Below are 20,359 nucleotides of genomic sequence, written 5' to 3'. Positions count from 1 at the left end.
AACTCCGCGCATTAGAAAAGTTTTGGGGATAATTAGCCACTTCGCTCAGGGGTTGCTACTTTACTTCCAAAAAAGTTTTCAATTAGGCACATCGTTTTTGCATGCTTTTATTGCAGTAATATTTACACAAAGGGACACCAGAGCTAATTCCCACTTAGTACCTTTTAAAACGCCCTGGGGGTTTGGTTCTTTTTGTGGTTTTTTGCTTTGTACACATCTCAATAAATAAATAAATAAACAATACGCCGAGAGCGGTGTGTTTCAGCTACTTAACTTAGAACGAAATAAATAAGGTTGCAGTTTGGCCGAATTTCGTAAGGGGGTTTTGGTCTCTAGTCTCGGGTTCACTTCTGACCCGCGTAGGCCAAGTCCTGGGCATCCTGTGGCTCTTGCGAGGATCGGGCCCAGGCATGTGGATCCCAGGCGGGCGATGGGTGCTCCAGGTGCTCGATGTGCTCCACGGGCAGATCCACGTGGTGATCGATGTGGTGCTCCAGATGATGATCGATGTGATGCGGCACTATGTGCTCGATGTGGTGGGGCACCACGTGCTCGATGTGATGGGGCACCACGTGCTCAATGTGATGCGGCACCACGTGATCCACGTGATGGGGATAGTGCACCACCTCGTAGTTGACGATCTTGGGCTTGGCAATCTTGAAAATAACCAAGGCTCCAGACAGCACCAATGAGAGCAGGCCCAAGGTCATGGCCTTCCAGGTCTTCAGGGCAATGAGTCCCAAGGCCAGTGGCACCAGCACAGTGGTCTTCAGTTTCAGGCCCAGAAGGAAGGGCAGAATAGCCTTGCGGATCATGCCACGTCCTGGAAAAGTAGGAAAAATAGAGCTTAGAGTTGGGTTGGGATGTAAAGCAAAGTTCACAAATGATATAGTTCAAAACATCCTAACTGATTTACTTAACTTCAGCAATACAGAGGTTTTTAAGAATGACATTTGTCATATCTAAATCTTTTTAACTTTGTTTAATTTTTTATAATGGTAAAACACAAACAGTGGTATTTCAATAATAACTCAAACCTTTTTTTTTGAAAAATCCTATGTTCAATTGCAATTATAATATAAAAAAGGTATCACTTTTCCAATCTTTTGAATTCTTACCTTCGTTAGCAGCTGCCAGTGGAACTAATCCTCCCTGAGTGAGCGGATTCGACATGAGGAAGTCGGGCACCAGGGAGCGGGCTTCCGAGGTGCGGAAGTATTCCGGAGCCTGAATCCTCAGCGAGTGGCTGCCCAGGTAGCTGTCGATGTCGTCGAAGAGGCGCTCCTCCGGGTTCATGGATCGGGACTCGACCTTCTCCGCGGTACGGACGATCGACAGGCGCTCGGTGATGCGCACCTCCGGCTGCCGGAGGGCGGAGTTGAACCACTGCAGAGCTTTGGGACGCACGCAGGAAACACTGAGGTCCTTCAGGCAGCCGTGGTACATGTCCAGGGCCAGTTGGGTGGCGGACTGGGGCGCCACCTGACCTTCGGTGGGCGCCGAGTGGGCGGCGGACAGCGCCGCAAGGGCGACTATCATACAAGCGGCGGTGCTCTTCATCCTTTCGACGGTGGTTAGTCCTCAACTCTCTCTCTGGTGCGGTGGTCAGGTGGTTAGGTGGTGCGCACGCGTTGGCCACTCAGCGGGTTATGCAAATGTCGCATGGGCACCACTTGGTTTTTATACGACGGTACTTTGCTAATTGAATTGCGTATGCTAGGTACGCACGGCGCTCTTTTTCTGCCCACCGCTTTGGGCTCCAGCTTTAGCGACCATTTCGCTTTGTTGTCAAAGTCATGGAAAGCGCAAGTTGACCACCTGAGTTTCACCTTTGTGCAGGTATGGCCCTAGCTGCGCTACTGGGCTCTGATTCTATTCCGATACTCGGAGTCTATTGGGTCAGGCGAACGTTTTATGGTCACGCTGTTCTCTTTGTGGGAGGAGTAGGAATTCCTCATTGCGACGATTTCCCGCTTAATACCCGCCATAATGGGCCGCACATAATTGAAAGTTATTTGATGGCTTCTTCTGCATCGACGGCCGGGGATCCGCTCGTAAAATCAAGTGCCCAGCAATCCGAGGTGCGTGCCTGGAAACCCAATTAGAATACCACTCACCCAGCGCCCCTTTCTTCTCCAGTTGCCGGCTGCCGAGATTGGATACTCGTTCGTACCCACGGGGGGCAGTCAAATGCACCTGCTGACCACGGAAGCTTAAGAAATACCATTTCATTTCATTCTCCATTGTGAATCGAGTCTCTTTGATTTGTTCTTTAATAGATATTAATATTTACATTCCAATTGTTAGAACATCTAAGAACATTTGCATGGAATTAAATGAATTCCTAGCTGAGGTATATTTGAAGTTAATTGTTTAATTTATCTCCTGTGATGTAGGCCATCAAAAATTAAATCAAAACTGTTCTATGACTTCTGCGTTATTACAAAATAAAATGCATAAAAGATTTAAATAGAGTGAAAATAGATCGGTAAGCATAATCACAAAATGGAATAGCCGTTAACCACCGATTTTCTGTAATTGATTTGCGAATAACTGAACCTTGAAGTTAATTGCTTCTTTATGGAAAACATTATGGTCTGCGGGGAGTTGATGAGCCTCAGTAAATGGGACTGCGGTTAGCAATTAAATAAAATTTGACTAACCTTTTTATGCATAGTTTCTAGACTTAAGTAATTAGTGCTTAATGTTAGTGCTCTCAAAATGCAGTTCTGATGTATTTCGAATTATTATTTAAATTATAGGAGAAAGAAAGATCCCATTCAAATAAGATAATATTGTTCTTGAACTTTCAGATCTATGTAAATATATTTCTGAAAAGTTCGATATTGTAAATAGGAGAAACATTCAGGATTGACTGGCTGCAGTTTTTAAGTAGATGCAAATGGAAATTACGAATTCCTTATTTTTGGTTTTTGTTGCCTGTTTGATGCTGAGCTTAAAAGGATATCCTGGTGAACACCAATTGGCTTCATTTCTTCCAACAGAATCTAAATTATTTTTAGCAAAATGCTAAATTTCTTAAGTTATTTGATATTTAAAGTGCCACCCCATTTTCTAATGATAATTATAAACCATAGTGTAAAGGTATAAAATGAAATAGGCCTTTTAATGATCTTCTTTCCCGTCCCAATTATATTTTTTCCTTCAACTTAAAGCAGGTAGAATTTTTTTTAAACAATACTCATGTTACTGGTATTAATTAACCGTGTTTGGAGTGTGCAACTTGATTTCATTAAAAATTGTTCGAATGGCGGAAATGTATTGTGGACCAAATTTAGACAAGCCCAAGAAAATTATAAGGGCCGAGCTGGGGGGAGTACTTGGGCTGCTTTGGCATTTAATGAGCTGCCAATTTGGCAATCGGTGTTTTGATGTCAGTGCAGTTGGCTGGGCCCAGGAATCTTAATGTCTTACTTAAGCTTCCGCTCTTTGTTGTATTTTTTGTGCCTTTTTTTGTTGGTTTTCATTTTGCCTTGTTTTTTGTTTGGGCAATACCGAATACTTATGCTGAAAAATAAGTGAAAGCTTTGCCATTTGCGTGTTAATTGCGCCTGGAATTTACATAAATATTAATTTCAGATGAGTTCGTGCTCGTCATGGAGACATCAAAGTCTCCCCTAACACGCCAATACATTGCCTAATAAATTTATTTATGCAAATAGGTTCCCTTCCATTTCGACTGTTTGCCAGCGACGACAATTAGACGCCATTCCTGCTGAGCCCACAGCGCCTTGATTTATGCAAAGAAAACATGTTATTATCGAACCTGCTGGTCTGAGTGAGTGATTCCCCCAGCATGTGGGTCTCGAAAATAACCTTCTAAAATATTGATGAACATAGCCTGGATTAGCAGCATTGATTCCAAAGCCAGGCGGTCGAAGTCAAAGAAGTATAAATATTTATGCCAAATTACACCAGGTCCCAAATCAATTCGATTTTGCTTTTATGATTGATTATGTTCTGCGTGGTTCAAACGAAATTAATTCAAGAAATTATAGTACAAATTGTAATTAAATTCTAGCTTAAAAGACTATCAGATACCTATTACCCAGCGAGCGAGATGGCGATATGCAAGCAGGAAATAGACTGCTCTCCAGATTACTTACTGCCTCCACCTAGTGGTTGTTAAATTGCTCATAACTTTTTAATGAATCAAAAAAGTCTTAGTTAGTTTTTCATAAAATAATTTTAGCATTTTAAATGTTTAAAGAGATCACTTAATTGAATTTCAGCTTTATTAAATCTTTTAATTGATACTTGTGAGTAAAATGGAAATCATGATTTCATGATTTCTTGAATTTATTGTATAATATATTAAGTTTATACATTGTTGCACATTTAAATACACCATATGTTTAACTTGAATTTTCAATCAACAGAGTGGTTTAGCCTTCAGAATTATTTTTATGTTATATATTAAAAATCAATTTTTCTACTTTTATTTGTGGCAGCATTTTCATGAACAAATATTCGAGTAAATCTCTCTTAATTCCTTTATTTGCTTCAACCTGACCGCCCAAAGTTAGAAAGATACAAATTTAACACAATTTCAATTTATTTTCCATTTTATGTGCTGGCGACAAAAACTCCTCTAATAACAATTTTTGCATATTGACTAATTGAATTTGCAATCGCATCCGTCTGGCCGGCAATTAATAAACATTCTGATTTCATTATATGGTATTTTTAGTAAATTGTCTGTGAATTATTCGTGTGCCATTCACGGGTGTGTGGGAAATTTAAAAAGTGTACTGACCGCAGCCGATTGACGTGAATAATGTGTATGCAAGATTGAACAAAATCAGAATGAATATTAAAGCAGCGGCTAGGTGACAAAAAAGGCGCAAATTGACATTTAGTTTTTTACCATTCGACTACAATAAATAAATAAATAAATAAGAGTCTAACAAATAAATTAAGCTTAGCCTAAGTGTTTTAGCCTATTTACAGTTCGGTTTTTAACAAGGAAAATTTGACTTCAAAGTTGCTCGTTCACGTTTAACGTCTCTCTCTCTCTCTCGAAGATTGGCGACCTCCGGCTCACTTGGCCGGCATATTGCACTGTGGGTACAGGCTCGGGCAGTCCTTTTGATCCTGGCCATCCCGGGCAGCCTGAATTAGCCGGTAGAAGCGACGCACTGCCTCATTCGCATGCGTTACGGGCTCCAGTTCGCTGGTATCGCTGCAACAAACACAAAATGATAAACTTTTGCCCAACAACTTTCGCGTGTTTAATTAAATGGTATTTTCTGCAGATGCTTCTCATCTTGCTTTTTATATACACTCGAAAATTAGATGACTGAATTTAATGCCTGGTTTCGGATTTTAGAATTCCGTGTGAAGGCTATACTCTAAGCATTAAAATATTCCTTTATAACCTAAGATAAAACTTCTACTACATATATAGTGCTTCAGAGGTTATAAATAAGGAAAGCTGAACTTTTATTCCCAAATAATTTAACAATTACAACGATAATAATATATATCTTATGTAATATAATGTTGATTAATTCTATACATTTTGCTATAAGTTCCAATTACTATAATTTAATTTTAATACCCAGCGCAATGAAATACTTTGGTTTTTGAAACAGATTCTAGGTGACAATTTCTTTGAGTGTTTTTAGTTTGTTACCTCCAGCTGCAGGCCTTAGAGTCAAAGCCAAAGCCCATGAATGCCTTTTTTTTTGGTGCCAGGAAGTCGGCTAATTAACTTTGCCACTACGGCCCATCGCAGTAAAGTTTTCATGGGAGCAGGTCGACTCGCTTTTGCGTACTTTTGGGCTTACAAACACGCGCCTTTTGTGTGCCAGACATCGTGTTTCAGCCAAAAGCCACCGACACCAATTCCTCATCCTGCCGCTCGTGCAATTCTTAAACTGGAGGCGTCTGCGGCAATTAATTGAGTGGGCGGGGTGTTGCTAATGGATTTCATGTGACTAGTCAGCCATGCCAGAAGGTGGTGGCCGGAAAATCGCACTCACATCAGCCAAGGAAAAACTGATTCCCTATGCTCTTTGCCCGCCGAGGAAGAATGGGAGGACGTGACCTGGTGCCAGGATGTGTTGTCTTACTTTTAATGTGTTCCAGTATATCGTCCTGTATCTTCCGCATCTGCTACGCAAGTAAGTAGCTACAGCCGAATGAAACTGGCCCAGAATGAACCTAAACTTTTGTAACTTGATCTGGTAAAGGTCCAGTTTTTCAATTGAATTTGATTGGTTAACCATCCATGAGGACTTTTAATTTGTTTGAATTTCTTGCTTGGTATTCCTAAAATCGTCTTCTTCTTTGATCAGATTTATTTCCATTGTTTCGGTAGAGTTATGCTTAACTAAATTACGTTCTTTTGTTCACAGCTATTCCTTTAAAGTGCATCTTCGAGTTTGTATGTACATACCGGTGTCGTATTTTTTTTAATTAGGCCCCTTTGTTATTATGCCTTACCTTGTTGATGGAACAATAACTAAGTCTAATTAAAATATAAGGACCATTGACACTAAAATTATTTTCATAAGTTCGATGCTCTTCCGATTGAATTGGAATTCGGGGAAGCAATACGCTCTCAACTAATTATGATTGTTGTCATTTTAGATGCGCATGCCTGCAAACAGGAGACGCTCTAAACAAATGCTGGCTTTCATTAGGCCAATTTATTTTAATTAATATTCAACTACGATGACCGAAAACCTGAGCTCCTAGCCTTTGTCAGTCGGCGTCCCGATAAGGCAATTAAGCACACTTTGGGCCACTTAATTAATGACTTGTCATTGGGCGCGCCGACTCATAAATCACACGAACATAAGGGACTAGGTCTGGGACTAGGTCTCCTCCTGGGACACCGGGCTGTCATTCGCATTTTTGTCAAGGCTGTTATCTAGGGCCTAACAATTTTGCACCCATTGTTGTCGGCGCGGAAAAAAGTCCATGGGCATGGCCCGAAAGATAATGAGCCATGAGAAATATGATGAATACGAAATGGGAGTTTATCTGGTCTGCGACATGCTCGAGTGCCCGCTGAGTGACCGACGTGGGTGGAAGCCACCTAAACTCCACGCCACTCCACTCCGCTGTACTCCACCCCATGATGACGATGGTGACGCTGGCACGCGGCTGTGGCAGGCAGTTCCACGTGGCTGACCATGTGCAGTGTGCAGTTCAATTAGGAGATGCGATGCGACAGCCACGAACTTGCGACGACAAGCTGCACTCCGACAGCCCCGAGTTCCACTTTCTTTTCACGCTCTTGCCTATTAATTGAAAGGCAATGATGGGGCACCGAATTCGTGGTGGGCCATTAAGCCTTTACCCGCAGCGAAAACGCATGGCAATTCAACTTGGCCGGCTTAGCGGCAAAATGAATCTCAGTTTTGACTGCCTGACATCACAATTTGCAATGCCTGCGGAGCAATTAGAGCACAGAATGACACGTTTTGTGGCAAATGACAAGTCGGAGTTCACGGCCCACATAAAGCCATAAAGACAGCCCGACTCGGGCGTTTATGACCAAAAGAGAGATTGTTCGATTATTAGACTTCATAGATACTTTTTACCAATACTATACACTATGCTCTCAGTTCGTGTTAACTACGAGATTTAATATCTTATGGAAGTAAAGTTTACAAAGCCTTAAATACCATTCTTGAGCTAATCCTTTACACAGACCTATTACTATGTTATATATTTAATGATCGTTCCATTATTATCCGGTTTTTGGTATAATAACTATTAAGGACTTACCGACTCAGCTCCGCGGAAATGAAATTGCTGTGCGGACTGTAGGTGGCCGGATCCTTGTACATGCTGCACACAATGCGCTCCTTGCATAGGTCGTTTTTCACTCCGAGCTGCTCGATGATTTTGTCGATTTTCAACAGAATGGGACTGTAGAACGGATCGTAGTTGAGCGGATACAGCGGCTGGAAAGTCATAAAAAGCGCACAAGTTATTCATCATGGTGGCAGCTGAGAGCGGCGGATGTGGGCAATTGCAAACCTGTCCATCCTGCACGAATGGCTGGTGCTCCAGTATCTTCTGCTGCTGCTGGATGAGCCGCTGTTCGGCCTGAATGCGGATAGCCTCCTTCAGCTGGGCTGCTAATTCGGGCTGGAAAAAAATAGAGGACAAGAGGAGAGACATCTTTTAGCTATGCACTGGAAAAATCGAACTATTTGACATGTATTTAATATGGTAATGTTTATTAAAACGGCTGCACATTATAGAAAAGTTAATCATCCCTTTGTCAAAAACAATATTACAAAGAAATAGAAGAATATTACAAAGAAATAATGGTGATTGCAGAAACCGGAAATATATATAATTTAAATTTAAGATTGTAGACTAAAGTGTTGGTTAGGTTCAGGTGGGAGTTTGAAGAGTGCTTTTAACTGATTTTATTTAAATATTAGAGACCTTAGAGATAAGCCTTCAAGTAGGATTAGCTTCTTCGTAAAATCTAATTATATCAAAAGTTCCAAACTATAATAATAACATGCTGTGCGACTAAGTCGAAAACGTGGCACACACATTATGTGGGAAGTTGCAGCAAATGCCAGTTTGTGTGAAAAGGGTTGAGTTTGCGTGAGCTGCTAACCTTCTGTGGCGGACAGCTCATCGGACCAAACTAAACCCGCTGGCACACTTTCCCGACAACTCCGTAGTTCCCATCATATTCGGAACTTGGTTATGGCGAGGTGTGCTCATTTAATTGAGCTGAACAGCGGGGTGTTTTGCAAGTCAACGGATTGTGCACTCTGCCGGGCAGTGCAATGGCAAAGTGCATTTTAATTATGGCTTAGTTGACAAGCCGAAAGCCGGGCCCACATGGCCGGCATTTTGATCACTTGAAAGTGAAAACCGTCACCATGCCTCAGTCAGTCAGTTAGTCAGTCAGTAAGCCGGCTGTTAGGTTTGTAGGTCTGGCCAACTGTTTGCCAAGCTATTCAGCTTGCAAGCCCTGCAGTTTGCAGTCCGCGAAATGGTGTCGCTGGGCAAAAAGAGAAAAGAAGTCACCATACATACACACACGCCCGCCATGCGGACAAGGCAATTTGCATCATAGGAAAACAATTTGCACTTTTGAGGAAAGTGTCAATAAACACAGCCATGTGTCAGACGATTGTTTGCCAGTGAAACTGCAGCAGCCTGCTTGAGTGCGTTGTTGTCCAGCTGTGCAAATGTACAACTGGCGTATGGAAGCCCCTAATGATGGGACCAGACCAGAAGTAGTTGGTGGCGGTGACCGGCTGCTCTGAAGAGCGCTGGTTGCGAAAGTTACAGTACTTGGGCGACCAGCCAGCAATAAATATATTATAATTCTTCCCAGGTGATTTCCTCAGTAGAGTTTCCCTCACTATATGTGCATTTATCCCAAAAAATATGAATGTGTCTTAGTAAACTAAAAGTGGAAATTGTATAGCAATTTTAGTACATAAAGTTCAACTTGTGTTTAAGAAAATGAAATGGACTTCTGATTTTTTAAACAATTCTAAAAATATCCTTTTGTTTTTGGTATCGTTTCCAGTGTTTAACTGCGAATCGTTATTCACCCATTTGGTTACTGCAAGTGTATGGAGTATACCTGCACCCATTTTATTAGACCTTGTTTTGTGTGGTTTAAATGGAAATGACGCAACTCCTGCTACCACCAATAACCATATGTGTGGAATATCTGATTTCACAGAGTCCTTTTTTATGTATGTACAATAAATGCACATGTGCGAATTCCGTATAAATGGTGCGAATGTAGTAGTAAACATACTTAATGGTCTGTAATGTGATACGCACCGAAAGTTGTGGCTCCTGAACAGCGTGATTTGGCTGCTGCGGCGGTTGCTGCGGATGCTGATTGTTGCGCGCTGGATCGTACTGCGCGGCAATTTGTGCGGCTGCCGTCAGTCCGGGAACATTTTGCGGCGGATGGTGTCCCTGTCCCGGGACGTACACCGGATGGTGCTGCGTGTGTGACGGCCTTGAGCTGGAAAAGCGAGGGAAATTAGGTGCCGCTGGCAGGTGTGGCTGGGTGGGTGAGTGAGTGGCTAAGTGGGTGGGTGGGTCAGCCTGGGCGGGGCAATAGTGTCAATGGAGCGCTGAATCAAATTTCCTTTTCGCTGCTCTTTTTAATTGGCAACAATTGCCAACCAGCGGCGGGCGTTGTTTGGCTTTCATTAAAGAATTTTAATTACATTTGGATAAGCGGGAACGGGAAGGACATATGGAGTGGTAAGAAAACAAACAGATACCGGAAATGGGTCTTAAAACATAAGTAACAGGCTATCGGAAAATCGATAGTAGTTGATATTGGGTCAGGCAAATTAGGTAATAATACATATTAAAGATAATTAGCAGATAATAAAGTATTTAGAACTCAATGGTTATTATACAAAAGAGGAAATATCAAACAAAATAAGCAAAGCATTCTGGTTTTCAGTGCAGACTGTTGTAAAGCAAGACATCACAAAATACAAGGACTTCCCTTAGGGTTAGTAGACTATATTAAGGTCTAATTTATGGGTGTGTGGTGTGTTGAGTGTTTTTCTGTGGCGGTGCTAGTGAGTTTCCATGTGCGTGGGTGTACTTGTTTGTTGGTTGTCGGTTGCCCCTGAGTGGCATGTACCTTTGTTTGTCCTGACTTTGAAATGGGTTTAAACTGTGACTAGAGGCTTGTACTTTCTGAGCACTTAATTGCTGTTGCAGCTGAAGCTTGAGCTGCTGCTGCTGCGTCTGCTGCTGCGCCTGCTGCTGTTTGAGTTGGGTGGGTGGCCTCGCCTGCTGGGTGACAGGCCATCTTTGATGTGGCTGGTGCGTCTGATGTTGTGCCTGTTGTGTGGTGCCAAGGCCCCAAGCATGCAGGACCCCGGCATCATTCGCCGGGTGGGGCTTAAAGAAATGGGCATTCTCCTCTATTTGTGCAACGCGATTTATATCGCCTATGTATCTATAGTTCGGTGATGCAAGTCGCATGCGTGTGTGGTATGTTCGAGAGTGGTTTAGAAACAAGACAGAGACACAGACAGTTACAGTAACAGTTACGGATGCGGATGCGAAAAGCGTGAGTGCTGTCTAGAGAAGCGGAACTTACTCGGATCCCAGGCCAGGACCGCTGTTCTCCCAGGCGCCCTCGAAGTGCTCGAATCCGGGTCCGTAGCTCTCGTGCACCGGAGCGCCATGCAGATAGGCGGACGGATGGCCCTTCGGCGGGTGGGTATAAATGATTTCCGGAACCGAGTGGTGCTCACCACTGTGCCATGGCGGAACAACCTGGGAATCAGATAAAAATAAAAAATATTATTCAAACGCTAATAGTTAAAATTTTATCTGTTGCTGGAAAATATACCCTCGGTAATTTATTTTAATTTTAATTTTAACTTTTTTCTACACAATCCATTTTGGACTTTTCCCTATTATATCTAAGACTTTTGTTTACAAAGTTTGATCATAAATTAATCAGGAATAACAGTTGAAAGCTTTTAGCTGTGTTGTTCTATGGAGTGTAAATGGGATATAATATAGATTTGAGATTTTGATTCTAAATCTCCAGTTTTAGTATTTTGACTTAGTTTAAGGGTGTTGATTGCAACATATATGTATTGCAGTGCTGCCATAGGGAGACTCAACGTTCAGAATGTGTAATAAAACAGTCGGTGCTACTATACAAGGCTTCGACATGACATTTAATAAACTCGGCAGCGAAACTTTTCTCATTGCTCTGGATGGCTTCCCTTTCGAGTGTTCCCCCAATCTCGAAATCTCGTTGGCTATTTATAGTCATGTTTGAACCGACCAAATAATACGCATTATTCTGGCGACTTTGTCTTGGGAATGAGATGACTTTAACTCAGAAAGTAGGTTCAATGACTGCCTGAATGTCGTAAATAACGAACAAAATGCGGAGATATGTATGCGACTGTGAGATTGCCTGGCAATTGGACTCGAGGTTGAAGTTCTGTCTATTATTTCAGATTTTTATTGTGCGCTAAGTTCGAATCGTATTTCATGCTGTGCGGCCTGAAAACTTCTCCCAGCAAAGAGGTGACAAACGCTCACAAACAGACGACATGTTAAGTGGGTGTTTCTGGGTCCTCATGGCTGGATGGAAAGTCTTTCACTTTGTGATTTAATTTAATTTACACCGAGTGCGAAAGCAGACAGGGCAACCAGCGAGCATGTTTGAAGACTGCATGTTGTCTGGAAAATATGCGCATTTCATTGGCCACCCGGGTGTAAACTCACACTTGGAATTTATATGAGCTACTCCCTTATCGATATTCCATTTTTTTATGGCCGCCAATGCTTTCCTCTTTCAGCACCTGAAATGTTAAGAAATTCATATATTCCATTGGGGAACAAGATGAGCTGCAAGTGTTCCCCGTGGAATCGCACTTTCTCCAGCTGTCGTAGTTGGTCTAAACGCCAATAAACGACGTCTGTAAAGGATTATAATTGTCTAAGCGGTCGTTTTATGAAATAAACTCAAGGGGAAATCCGACTCGAGGGAGGATTGACGTATGCAAACATGGAGACCCGGATTATCCCGACAGCTCAGGTTCCTGGTCCCAGTTAAATTTCAACTCCTAGCGGCATTTTCGATTGCGTATGCGAGCATAAGCATCTCATAAATACGAGTATCTACGCGTGTGCACTCTTTCGTGAGAAAACCGGGTGGCAACTGACTTAGCCATGTCTGTTCCCCACTAACGGCCCAATTGAAAGACGGATTTGATTGGACGACATGTCAAGCTGCGAGCTGTCTGCGTCATCGTGTGCTCATTTCGAGATTTCCAGGGCACGTGCTATGCCAACTTGGAGTCGGGAACCTTCAATGGAAATACTTTTGAACTGGCGGCGGAGGACGCGCTTTTAGACTTTTCTAATTGAATTTCCGGGGACGCGAACAAAAGCGACTTCCGACCGGCAGGCCTATAGACAACACTGAATCCCATCGAGATTATTAATGAAATTTCTCCAAAAATATGGCCGAAATATAAGCGGCCCAGCCCAAACCAGTTGGCAATACTGAATGGAATCGAAGAAATTTTTGTTTAACCGAATGTCATATCTCAGTGTCATCAAAATGTATTCGTTTTACATGCGTTGTAAATTTTACATACAACAGCAGATACAGCAAATAAAATGAATGCTGAGTAAAATGACTACCAATAACTATTAAAATTTATTTTAAAAATGTTTGCCAATTATAATGAAATGGTATTTTTATGGGCTTTTAAGCTGCAATCAAACTAACTTGGGAACTAAAAGAACTTTTTAAGAAATACTTAAGTACCATTGCAATTTTCACGAATCCTATGCCTTTATCCATGACTAACCTACATTTTTGGCAATCAACTGTTATTATTTTAAGCCAAGTTAAGTAATTAGCATAAGGTTTTCTCTCATCTCTAATTTTGCCAGTCAACTTTCCAGTTGCAATGTGTGCAATATCATCTGGTGCTTACCGTGTGATGATGATCGATGAGGTGATGGTGGTGGTGGTACTTGGCGGGTGCGTGATAGGATTGCTGGTAGTGCGAGCAGAGCTTGAAGAGATGCGACAGCGCTGGGAACAGGAAGAGCAGGAACTTCAGCAGCAGCTTCTTGGCCGCACCAACTCCGATGACGATTGGCAGGAGCCAGAACAACTTGATCTTGATGATTTTAATGATCAGCAGCAATGCGAGGAATGACAGCACCAGTTTGCTGCGTAGAAATTTTTCTGGACAAACGAAAGTAGCAATCGAATCAGACTTTTGGATGCCGTTTGGCCAGAGAGTGAAAGCGGCCTCTACTGCAGAACCGCATCTGCATCTGCATCTGCCTCAGCATCTGCAACTGCATCTGCAACTGCGTGATGGGGAAACAAATTGCGAGTATTACTTACGTATCTTCTTCTGGATTATCGCCCCGGCCAGTCGGGCCTTGACCACCTGTTTGGGAATCAGCTCCAGCTTGGCGATGATTCCGTTGCCTTCGATGGCCCGCGGCGAGATGCGAAAGGTGGCGCCATTGAACATAACCTCGGGCAGGTCCACCTCCAGATCGTGGGTCATGGCAAACTTGATGCTCTTGCCATATAGAGCGCTGGTCACTTCCTCGATCGGGGTTTCCGGACTGGCTGCTTGGGAATCGGGGTATTCGAGAATTTATAAGAGTTAAACATTTATGAGTGACGCTTTTGGGTTAATGAAAGTTTTCCTGAAAGCGATTTCCACCACTCGGCGGCATGCTTGTACTAAATAATAATTTTCCATTTATATGCGAAAGTGGAAGTTGCGCTTGGAAACATTTTCGTAGGGGCTAACATTTATAAAGATAAATTTAAGCAGGTAAAATTAGACTGAAATGTGAATTGCCGAAACATCTTCATAAGGTAATTTGGTAGATTTCTCCAATATCGTTGTAAATTGGTTATATTGTATAAATGGTAAAATAGACTAAAGAATGTAAATGTTTGACTATCAATGAAAGAAAGAATAATTAAAGAAACTGCTTACTTACTTACTTCTTAAACAATATTTAATTTAATTAACTTGGAAATACTAATATTTATTACTAATCCTTTCATAAAAAATTCTACTGCACCAGATCAATATTTATTTATTTCCTTGAGCGTTCTATTTTGAAATCTATTCACTTTACTTTAATCCTTTAATACTTGAAATACTCCTAGCTAATTTAGCATGTTCCTAATGGTTTCTAGCCGCTTACATAATTCTTGACCGACCCGATGGCTCTTAATGGCCGCTTCTTACAATGCTGGCCAAGCTATGAGCCAAAGAAAACATCTGATGTGATGCCTGGTAAATAGCCGCATAATTGAGAGCAGTCAAAGCGCCATGACTCACATAAACGGGAGATCGTTGCCGCAGCAGATACTTTGCTGCTCTCTGGCGCAGCTAAAATCGTAAAAAATCAAATCAAAACGCGGCAAGTGAAAGTTACTGGAAGTGGCAGAGGCATTTTTTTCGGACGTGCTCAGGTATACATAGCTATACAAAACGAGTAAAAGAATCGATGTGAAAACCGATCGCACACATAAACGCGAGCATAGAAAAGGGCTCTTACATAAGTTGCTTTAAGCTAAAGTTAATTTGCGGAAAAGATACCTAATTTAAAAGCCAGGAATTCGTTGTCAGCTAACTGGCATGTATTAAAAGCAACCAAAACCTTTGAAGCGAACATTTCAATTCGTATTATCACTGTAGAAACTGCTGTATCTATTCAAACATGAATAAAACTGTGGTATTTATATTATGATCAGTTATAATTTATCTGGTGACTCTAGCAAAAAAACGAATCCTTAAAAGCACTTAGATTTCCTTTCCACTTACCGGCACGTGCCTCCGAGTGCTCCTCCTTCTCCTTTTCCACTTGGTAGTCCACTTGGTTCTTGAAGAACTTTAGCCTTTGAGTCACATTCACGTCCTGCACATCCAGAGCGGTATCCAGGTAGCTGAAGACGTTCTTTTGGAAGCAGGATACATCTGGCTTTAGATAGCAATCGCGGACAAGGCCGTCCCACAACTCGTTTCCACTGGCGAATCGCCGAGCCAGTCTGAGGAGCAGGGAATCAGTGGGAGCCACTTTGTCCATTGGCTTCCTCGTGGGAAACTCGGTGGCATTCACCAAGTTTCCTGGCTCTTCCGGCGGCAGTTCCGTCGTCGTCGCAAGCTCCACATTCTCTGGGGATTCCGTTGGTGACTCGGTAACCATCTCCTGCTCCTCGGTTGGCTGCGATTCCATGGCCAGATGGCTCAAAGGAGTGGTGGAGAGATGACGGCCAAGACGACCATTCCGAGCCGTTCCATCCGCTTCGGCGGCCGAGTTTATTAGGCAGATCAAGAGGAGGAAAATCAAGTGGCCACTCGTTGATCTGGCCATGCTCACTGGGTGGCAGGTGCGATTTCTACTGGAGGATGTCCAATGTCGCTGGCTCTCACTTGAGCTCCAATTACGGGGCAAAGCACTGTATGTGTTGGGCATTTCAGTTTCGTTTTATTTTGGAGCTGACGGCTCCTTCACACCTTCAACCTGCAATTGCAAATGCGATTGCAAGTGCAATTGCTATGTTTTTTCCTATTGGAATTGCACCTTTGCCCTGCAATAAAGTGCAACCCAACAGTTTATTTATCTGATTTCACCGGGGTACGTGTTTGGGAACCTTTCGTTTTAGCGGACACAATAGGTGGCTTTATTGGCGAAACCATTAGCCAATCGACAAATCAATTTATGAGGCACTCGGCTTAGCACGCTAACTCAATTCCATTGATTGTCGGACGCTTTTTTTAGCAGCTCAATTCTTTTTTATTGATTTTAATGTACTTTCTTCGTTGTGTTTGTTTTCGACTGGTTTGTTTGGAATTTCGCTGTCGCATTTAGCGCGTTTTCTATTTGCTCTAGTCGGCTATCTAGCTACCTGCAATTACTTCACAGCGACGCACCTACGGCCTAACGGTTTCGTATCTGGAAGTTACTTGTATCTCGTGGATATGCAAATCACCTGTTCGCGCGTCTCGTGTGCGCATGCGTGCGCGTCTGGTTAACAACTGAGCGCGTTGTGGCCCAAACAGTTGGCCAAGATCATGGCCAGGCTTAAGGCAGACCGGTCGCTCTCTGGCTTTTCGCTCTTCTCAGCGGTTCGGTCGGTTGTCGATGACTTTTTGCAGTGCGCTATCGGTTGTATCTTCTCCTGCATTCACACGTCGCTCTTCCTAGATTCTTCCGCCGCGCAAAACCTTAACTGTATTTCTTGCCGCGGCTGAAAGTTGTTTCGTCTACACTCGCTCCTCTATGTTTGTTTATCCATTTTCCAGTTAGCTTCGGATTGCTTCGAGTGCAGTTTGTCTGCTGGCTTGACGTTAATTTTCCTTGTAGTTTTTGCGACGCTCTCTTCCCTAGTCGGCGCTTTTCACGGCCATTTGGTGTCCAATGAACGGGTTTCCCTACAACGACAAAGTTTATTATGTTTTTATGGCGCCAATATGGTTAAGTACTTATTCCGGCAACTTAAAATCCAGATATACCAGAAAATGGGTCAATAGACAGCGGACAGACTTGTAAATCGATGACCGGTAACAGTTTCTTTTTTATTGTGTCAAATTACAATATTACTTGAATTTGGTAAAGTTTCTATAACGGGTCAAGATCGACTGATAAAAATATACGAAATGAAGTTATTAAATATCTAACCAAAATGGATTGTACAATATACAGCCAAAGTATTGTAGAATATTCCTTTATAAATTTTCTATTATTTGTATCTAGTGTGATTGAGTCCAAAGTTGACCTACTAGTATTAGCCAATAAATGAAAATGTTCTAAAAAAATAATCGACAAAGTTTAACTTTTGTTCACAGCAATTGAATCCAGAATAGAATTGAAAAGCCGTTCTGGGCGACAAAAGAAAGCAATCAAGTTGTCAAATAAAATCGCCATTACTTGTACCACTTCCGATGAGAGGAGCAACAAAAGATTTGTGGTGGCATACATGTGACATGTGCTTCCAATATGTCATTTACGATCAAGATATCAATATGAGTGCTTGGCACTCTGACCGCATTATTACTGCTTTATTTTGGCTCTGAACCCGTCTGAGACCTTCCCGGCATTCTAATTAGCCCGAAAATAGTCGCTGATTTTGGGCCTAGACATGAAAGTCGAGCGGCTTAGCTGCTTATAATCATGTTCCGATGCAATCAATTAGACCGCATTACGCGCACAGCTGCATACCACTTATTATTATTATTATTTTTAACGAGCTGCTACTTAGTTGCTCTCTGCAGACGGTACAAATGCGTAATGTGCATAAACGACATGTGTTTCATGTAACGCTTCGCGATGTTATGGCTTTTCATATTAAAGGCATTGTATTAAAGTGCCATGGCGGCTTATGTCATGCCAACAGAGATAGCCATAAGCCAGCGAGTACACAATTGCTATAAAAATAATAGCCAGCTATATCAAGTTTAGGGAGTCAGCGACAGCAGAACACGCTCCCCAGAAGAAAAAACAAAAAACCAAGCCATGTGATGTAAGTTCTTCGCGGGTTCAAGCCAAGTCGAAGACCCAGCTGCAACCGTTAGTTGCCTTTAAAGGTTACCGGCTTAGAAGCATGGCTTAAGACTTCAAACATTTTAGTATACAAACTGTAGCTGAGTTTGGGCAGGTTGTTTATTTTAATTTAGTATTTAGAGTAAACAGCAGAATGAAAATGGTTAGTTAATGAAGAAAGTAATATCTGTTGGGTTTATAATTTAGCTAATGTGGCTCCTTTTTATATCTGCTTTCCGATGAAATTGTTTGTGTTTAAATTAAATATTAACGGATTGTCGGTGTTGGCATAATTTTTTTGGGATTTATGCAACCCTTGAGAGACATTTGTTTACGACTACCGTTCTGTTGTTGGCTTTCACTCGAGTGCTTTGTGCTCTTTTTAATAATGATTCAATTACATCTATCTTAATGGCACTTGAAAATGGCCAGCAGCTCTCGGCTGGCTGGCAGATTACGTTTTCGTAAGGTAACAAGCTTTCCCTGCGAGTTGTTTTTTTTTGCCACTGTCAGTCGCAGCATTTCCGCGAGATTTTATTGCATTTTTATGTGACAATTTCTCGGGCTGACACGCATCCGAACATCGCGAATGCTCCGCTCGACGAGCGGTTATGTAAAGCTTCAAGTATATTTGCATTTCATTAAATTGTTCCGATGCCCGGACCGACTTTCGGTTTTAGTCGAACGCCTAGTGAATGTGGATTGCATCTAATAGATTGCTAATTTCACTTTGTGCGTGCCTGTAACTTAGTTCGCCAAGTGTGTGGTGTGATTTGTGCTAGCGTGCAAATATTTTGAAGAGTTTTTTAACTCCGTCTGCATTTCTTCGGTTGCGTTCCAGAGAAATCTATAGCAAACTCACTTTCGTTGCGGTTAACCAACTTGACTCACTAATGGCTTATTAAGTCCAAACAGATCGTATTCAATGTACTTTTTACCATTTTATCCATCTGCCAGGGAGCGCAACAAATTGTTTAAAATTACTGGCAATTATTGGCCCATGGACAATGTGTCCATAGTGTCGTAAAATCAAATCGAGCTCGGAATAAAAAGCATTATGCACATATGGCTGCGGTTTATCACCTGCAAATTATTCTGAAAGGTTTCGTTTTCAATTAAGTGTGATTATTTAAAGCGAACCACAACAATTGGCGCTTGGCCTTTTGCCCCGGCCATTTGTTTACTTTCTTCTGGCATGCTCCTAATTTGTTTATCACTGCAAATAACTCTATTATTTTCGGTTTGCTTCGTTCTGGAAGAACTTACGACCGCCGAGCACGCAAGCCCAACAGCGAAGCACTAATTGGGATTCTAATGGGTATTAGAGCGCGTTGAGATTCCCATCTGGCATGCGCTAATAACTCAAGGTGGGCGGGGGGAAGGTCTTTAAGAAGCTTAAGAACCCAGCGAAGGCAGCTGGCGGAGACAAGCGACCGCAGTGAATTTCACTTTTACCCACTGGGCCAAATGCACACGGACGACATGCATCGCATTTCGCCTGCAAAACGGGTTTCCATTTTTTCGGTTGATAAGTGCAACCGGCTGCCAGCTGTTGGCCACTCTTTTGTTTGTCACTCATGCAACTGAAATTGGGTCAGATATTTGCATGGCCATTCGATTGTGTAGGCAATGTGCGACTTTCGGACTTTACCTCACTTTACTCACTTGCAACGACGGTGCTTCCCCGGAAATTAACACGCACAATAACTGCTGCGACAAACACTGATCATCACCATTGGCTCATAATTCTTTGGTTGCTCGTCATGGCGTGGTGTCTAATTAGCGAGTTGTTTTGTTATTTGTCCGGCAGACACTTTCGCTTTTCACAAGAAGAAATTTGTTAAGTTTGATTTCCAGAATCCGTTGTGTCTTTCACTTTTTACGCATGCTTCTGCCAATAAAAACAAGCAGTGTGGCGCGATAAACGCGGCTGACCGGCGAGCGTGGATAACCAACTGAATGGAGGCAGCTCCATCGCACCAAAGATGCGGCCAACTTTGGGTGTTGGTAGGTGAGTTTAATCGACCAACACACATGCATTTAAATCGAGTCGCACACAGATACGAACTACCTTTCTCAAACTGGGAGAGAGATGGAGAGAAAGTAAGTACACCTGACCACCTGAAAGTATGCCACAATTCTGCTGACTTTTTAAATGAATTGACGAGGAGTCGCAGTAAAGTCTGGCTAATCCGGATAACAAATTAATTTCCAGTTCCTTTTAAGCCCCTTTATGTCTGCAAATAGCTTTAAAGATTTTTAAAGATTAATTTGACAAGAAATTTTTTGTAAT

At 42.3% G+C, this 20,359-nt stretch overlaps 2 protein-coding genes across 5 annotated transcripts; both read right to left on the bottom strand.

The window, feature by feature from the left end:
* Nucleotides 1-91: 91 nt before the first annotated feature.
* On the bottom strand, nucleotides 92-1,641 carry LOC6614094. The gene is made up of 2 exons (XM_002038512.2): nucleotides 1,119-1,641; nucleotides 92-823 (listed from the first exon to the last, which is right to left on the bottom strand). Exons 1-2 carry the CDS (start codon nucleotides 1,558-1,560, stop codon nucleotides 345-347), a joined length of 921 nt encoding a protein of 306 aa, XP_002038548.1. The 5' UTR covers nucleotides 1,561-1,641; the 3' UTR covers nucleotides 92-344.
* A 2,917-nt stretch (nucleotides 1,642-4,558) lies between these two features.
* On the bottom strand, nucleotides 4,559-19,933 carry LOC6614093. 4 transcript variants are annotated; one of them, XM_032722522.1, is made up of 11 exons: nucleotides 19,732-19,933; nucleotides 16,433-16,958; nucleotides 15,348-16,114; nucleotides 13,898-14,134; nucleotides 13,476-13,732; nucleotides 11,102-11,280; nucleotides 10,637-10,957; nucleotides 9,808-9,997; nucleotides 8,017-8,127; nucleotides 7,762-7,940; nucleotides 4,559-5,203 (listed from the first exon to the last, which is right to left on the bottom strand). In XM_032722522.1, exons 3-11 carry the CDS (start codon nucleotides 15,997-15,999, stop codon nucleotides 5,062-5,064), a joined length of 2,268 nt encoding a protein of 755 aa, XP_032578413.1. In that variant the 5' UTR covers nucleotides 16,000-16,114; nucleotides 16,433-16,958; nucleotides 19,732-19,933; the 3' UTR covers nucleotides 4,559-5,061. The 4 variants fall into 4 exon arrangements, with proteins under 4 accessions (XP_032578413.1, XP_032578414.1, XP_032578415.1 ...); XM_032722523.1 differs by having other exon boundaries at nucleotides 13,898-14,131; nucleotides 15,348-16,958; XM_032722524.1 differs by lacking the exon at nucleotides 10,637-10,957 and having other exon boundaries at nucleotides 15,348-16,958; nucleotides 19,732-19,931.
* Between the last annotated feature and the right edge of the window lie 426 nt (nucleotides 19,934-20,359).

This window comes from Drosophila sechellia, chromosome 3R, assembly GCF_004382195.2.
Source record: "Drosophila sechellia strain sech25 chromosome 3R, ASM438219v1, whole genome shotgun sequence".
NCBI lineage: Eukaryota > Metazoa > Arthropoda > Insecta > Diptera > Drosophilidae > Drosophila > Drosophila sechellia.
This window is presented reverse-complemented; position numbering and strand designations above follow the sequence as displayed.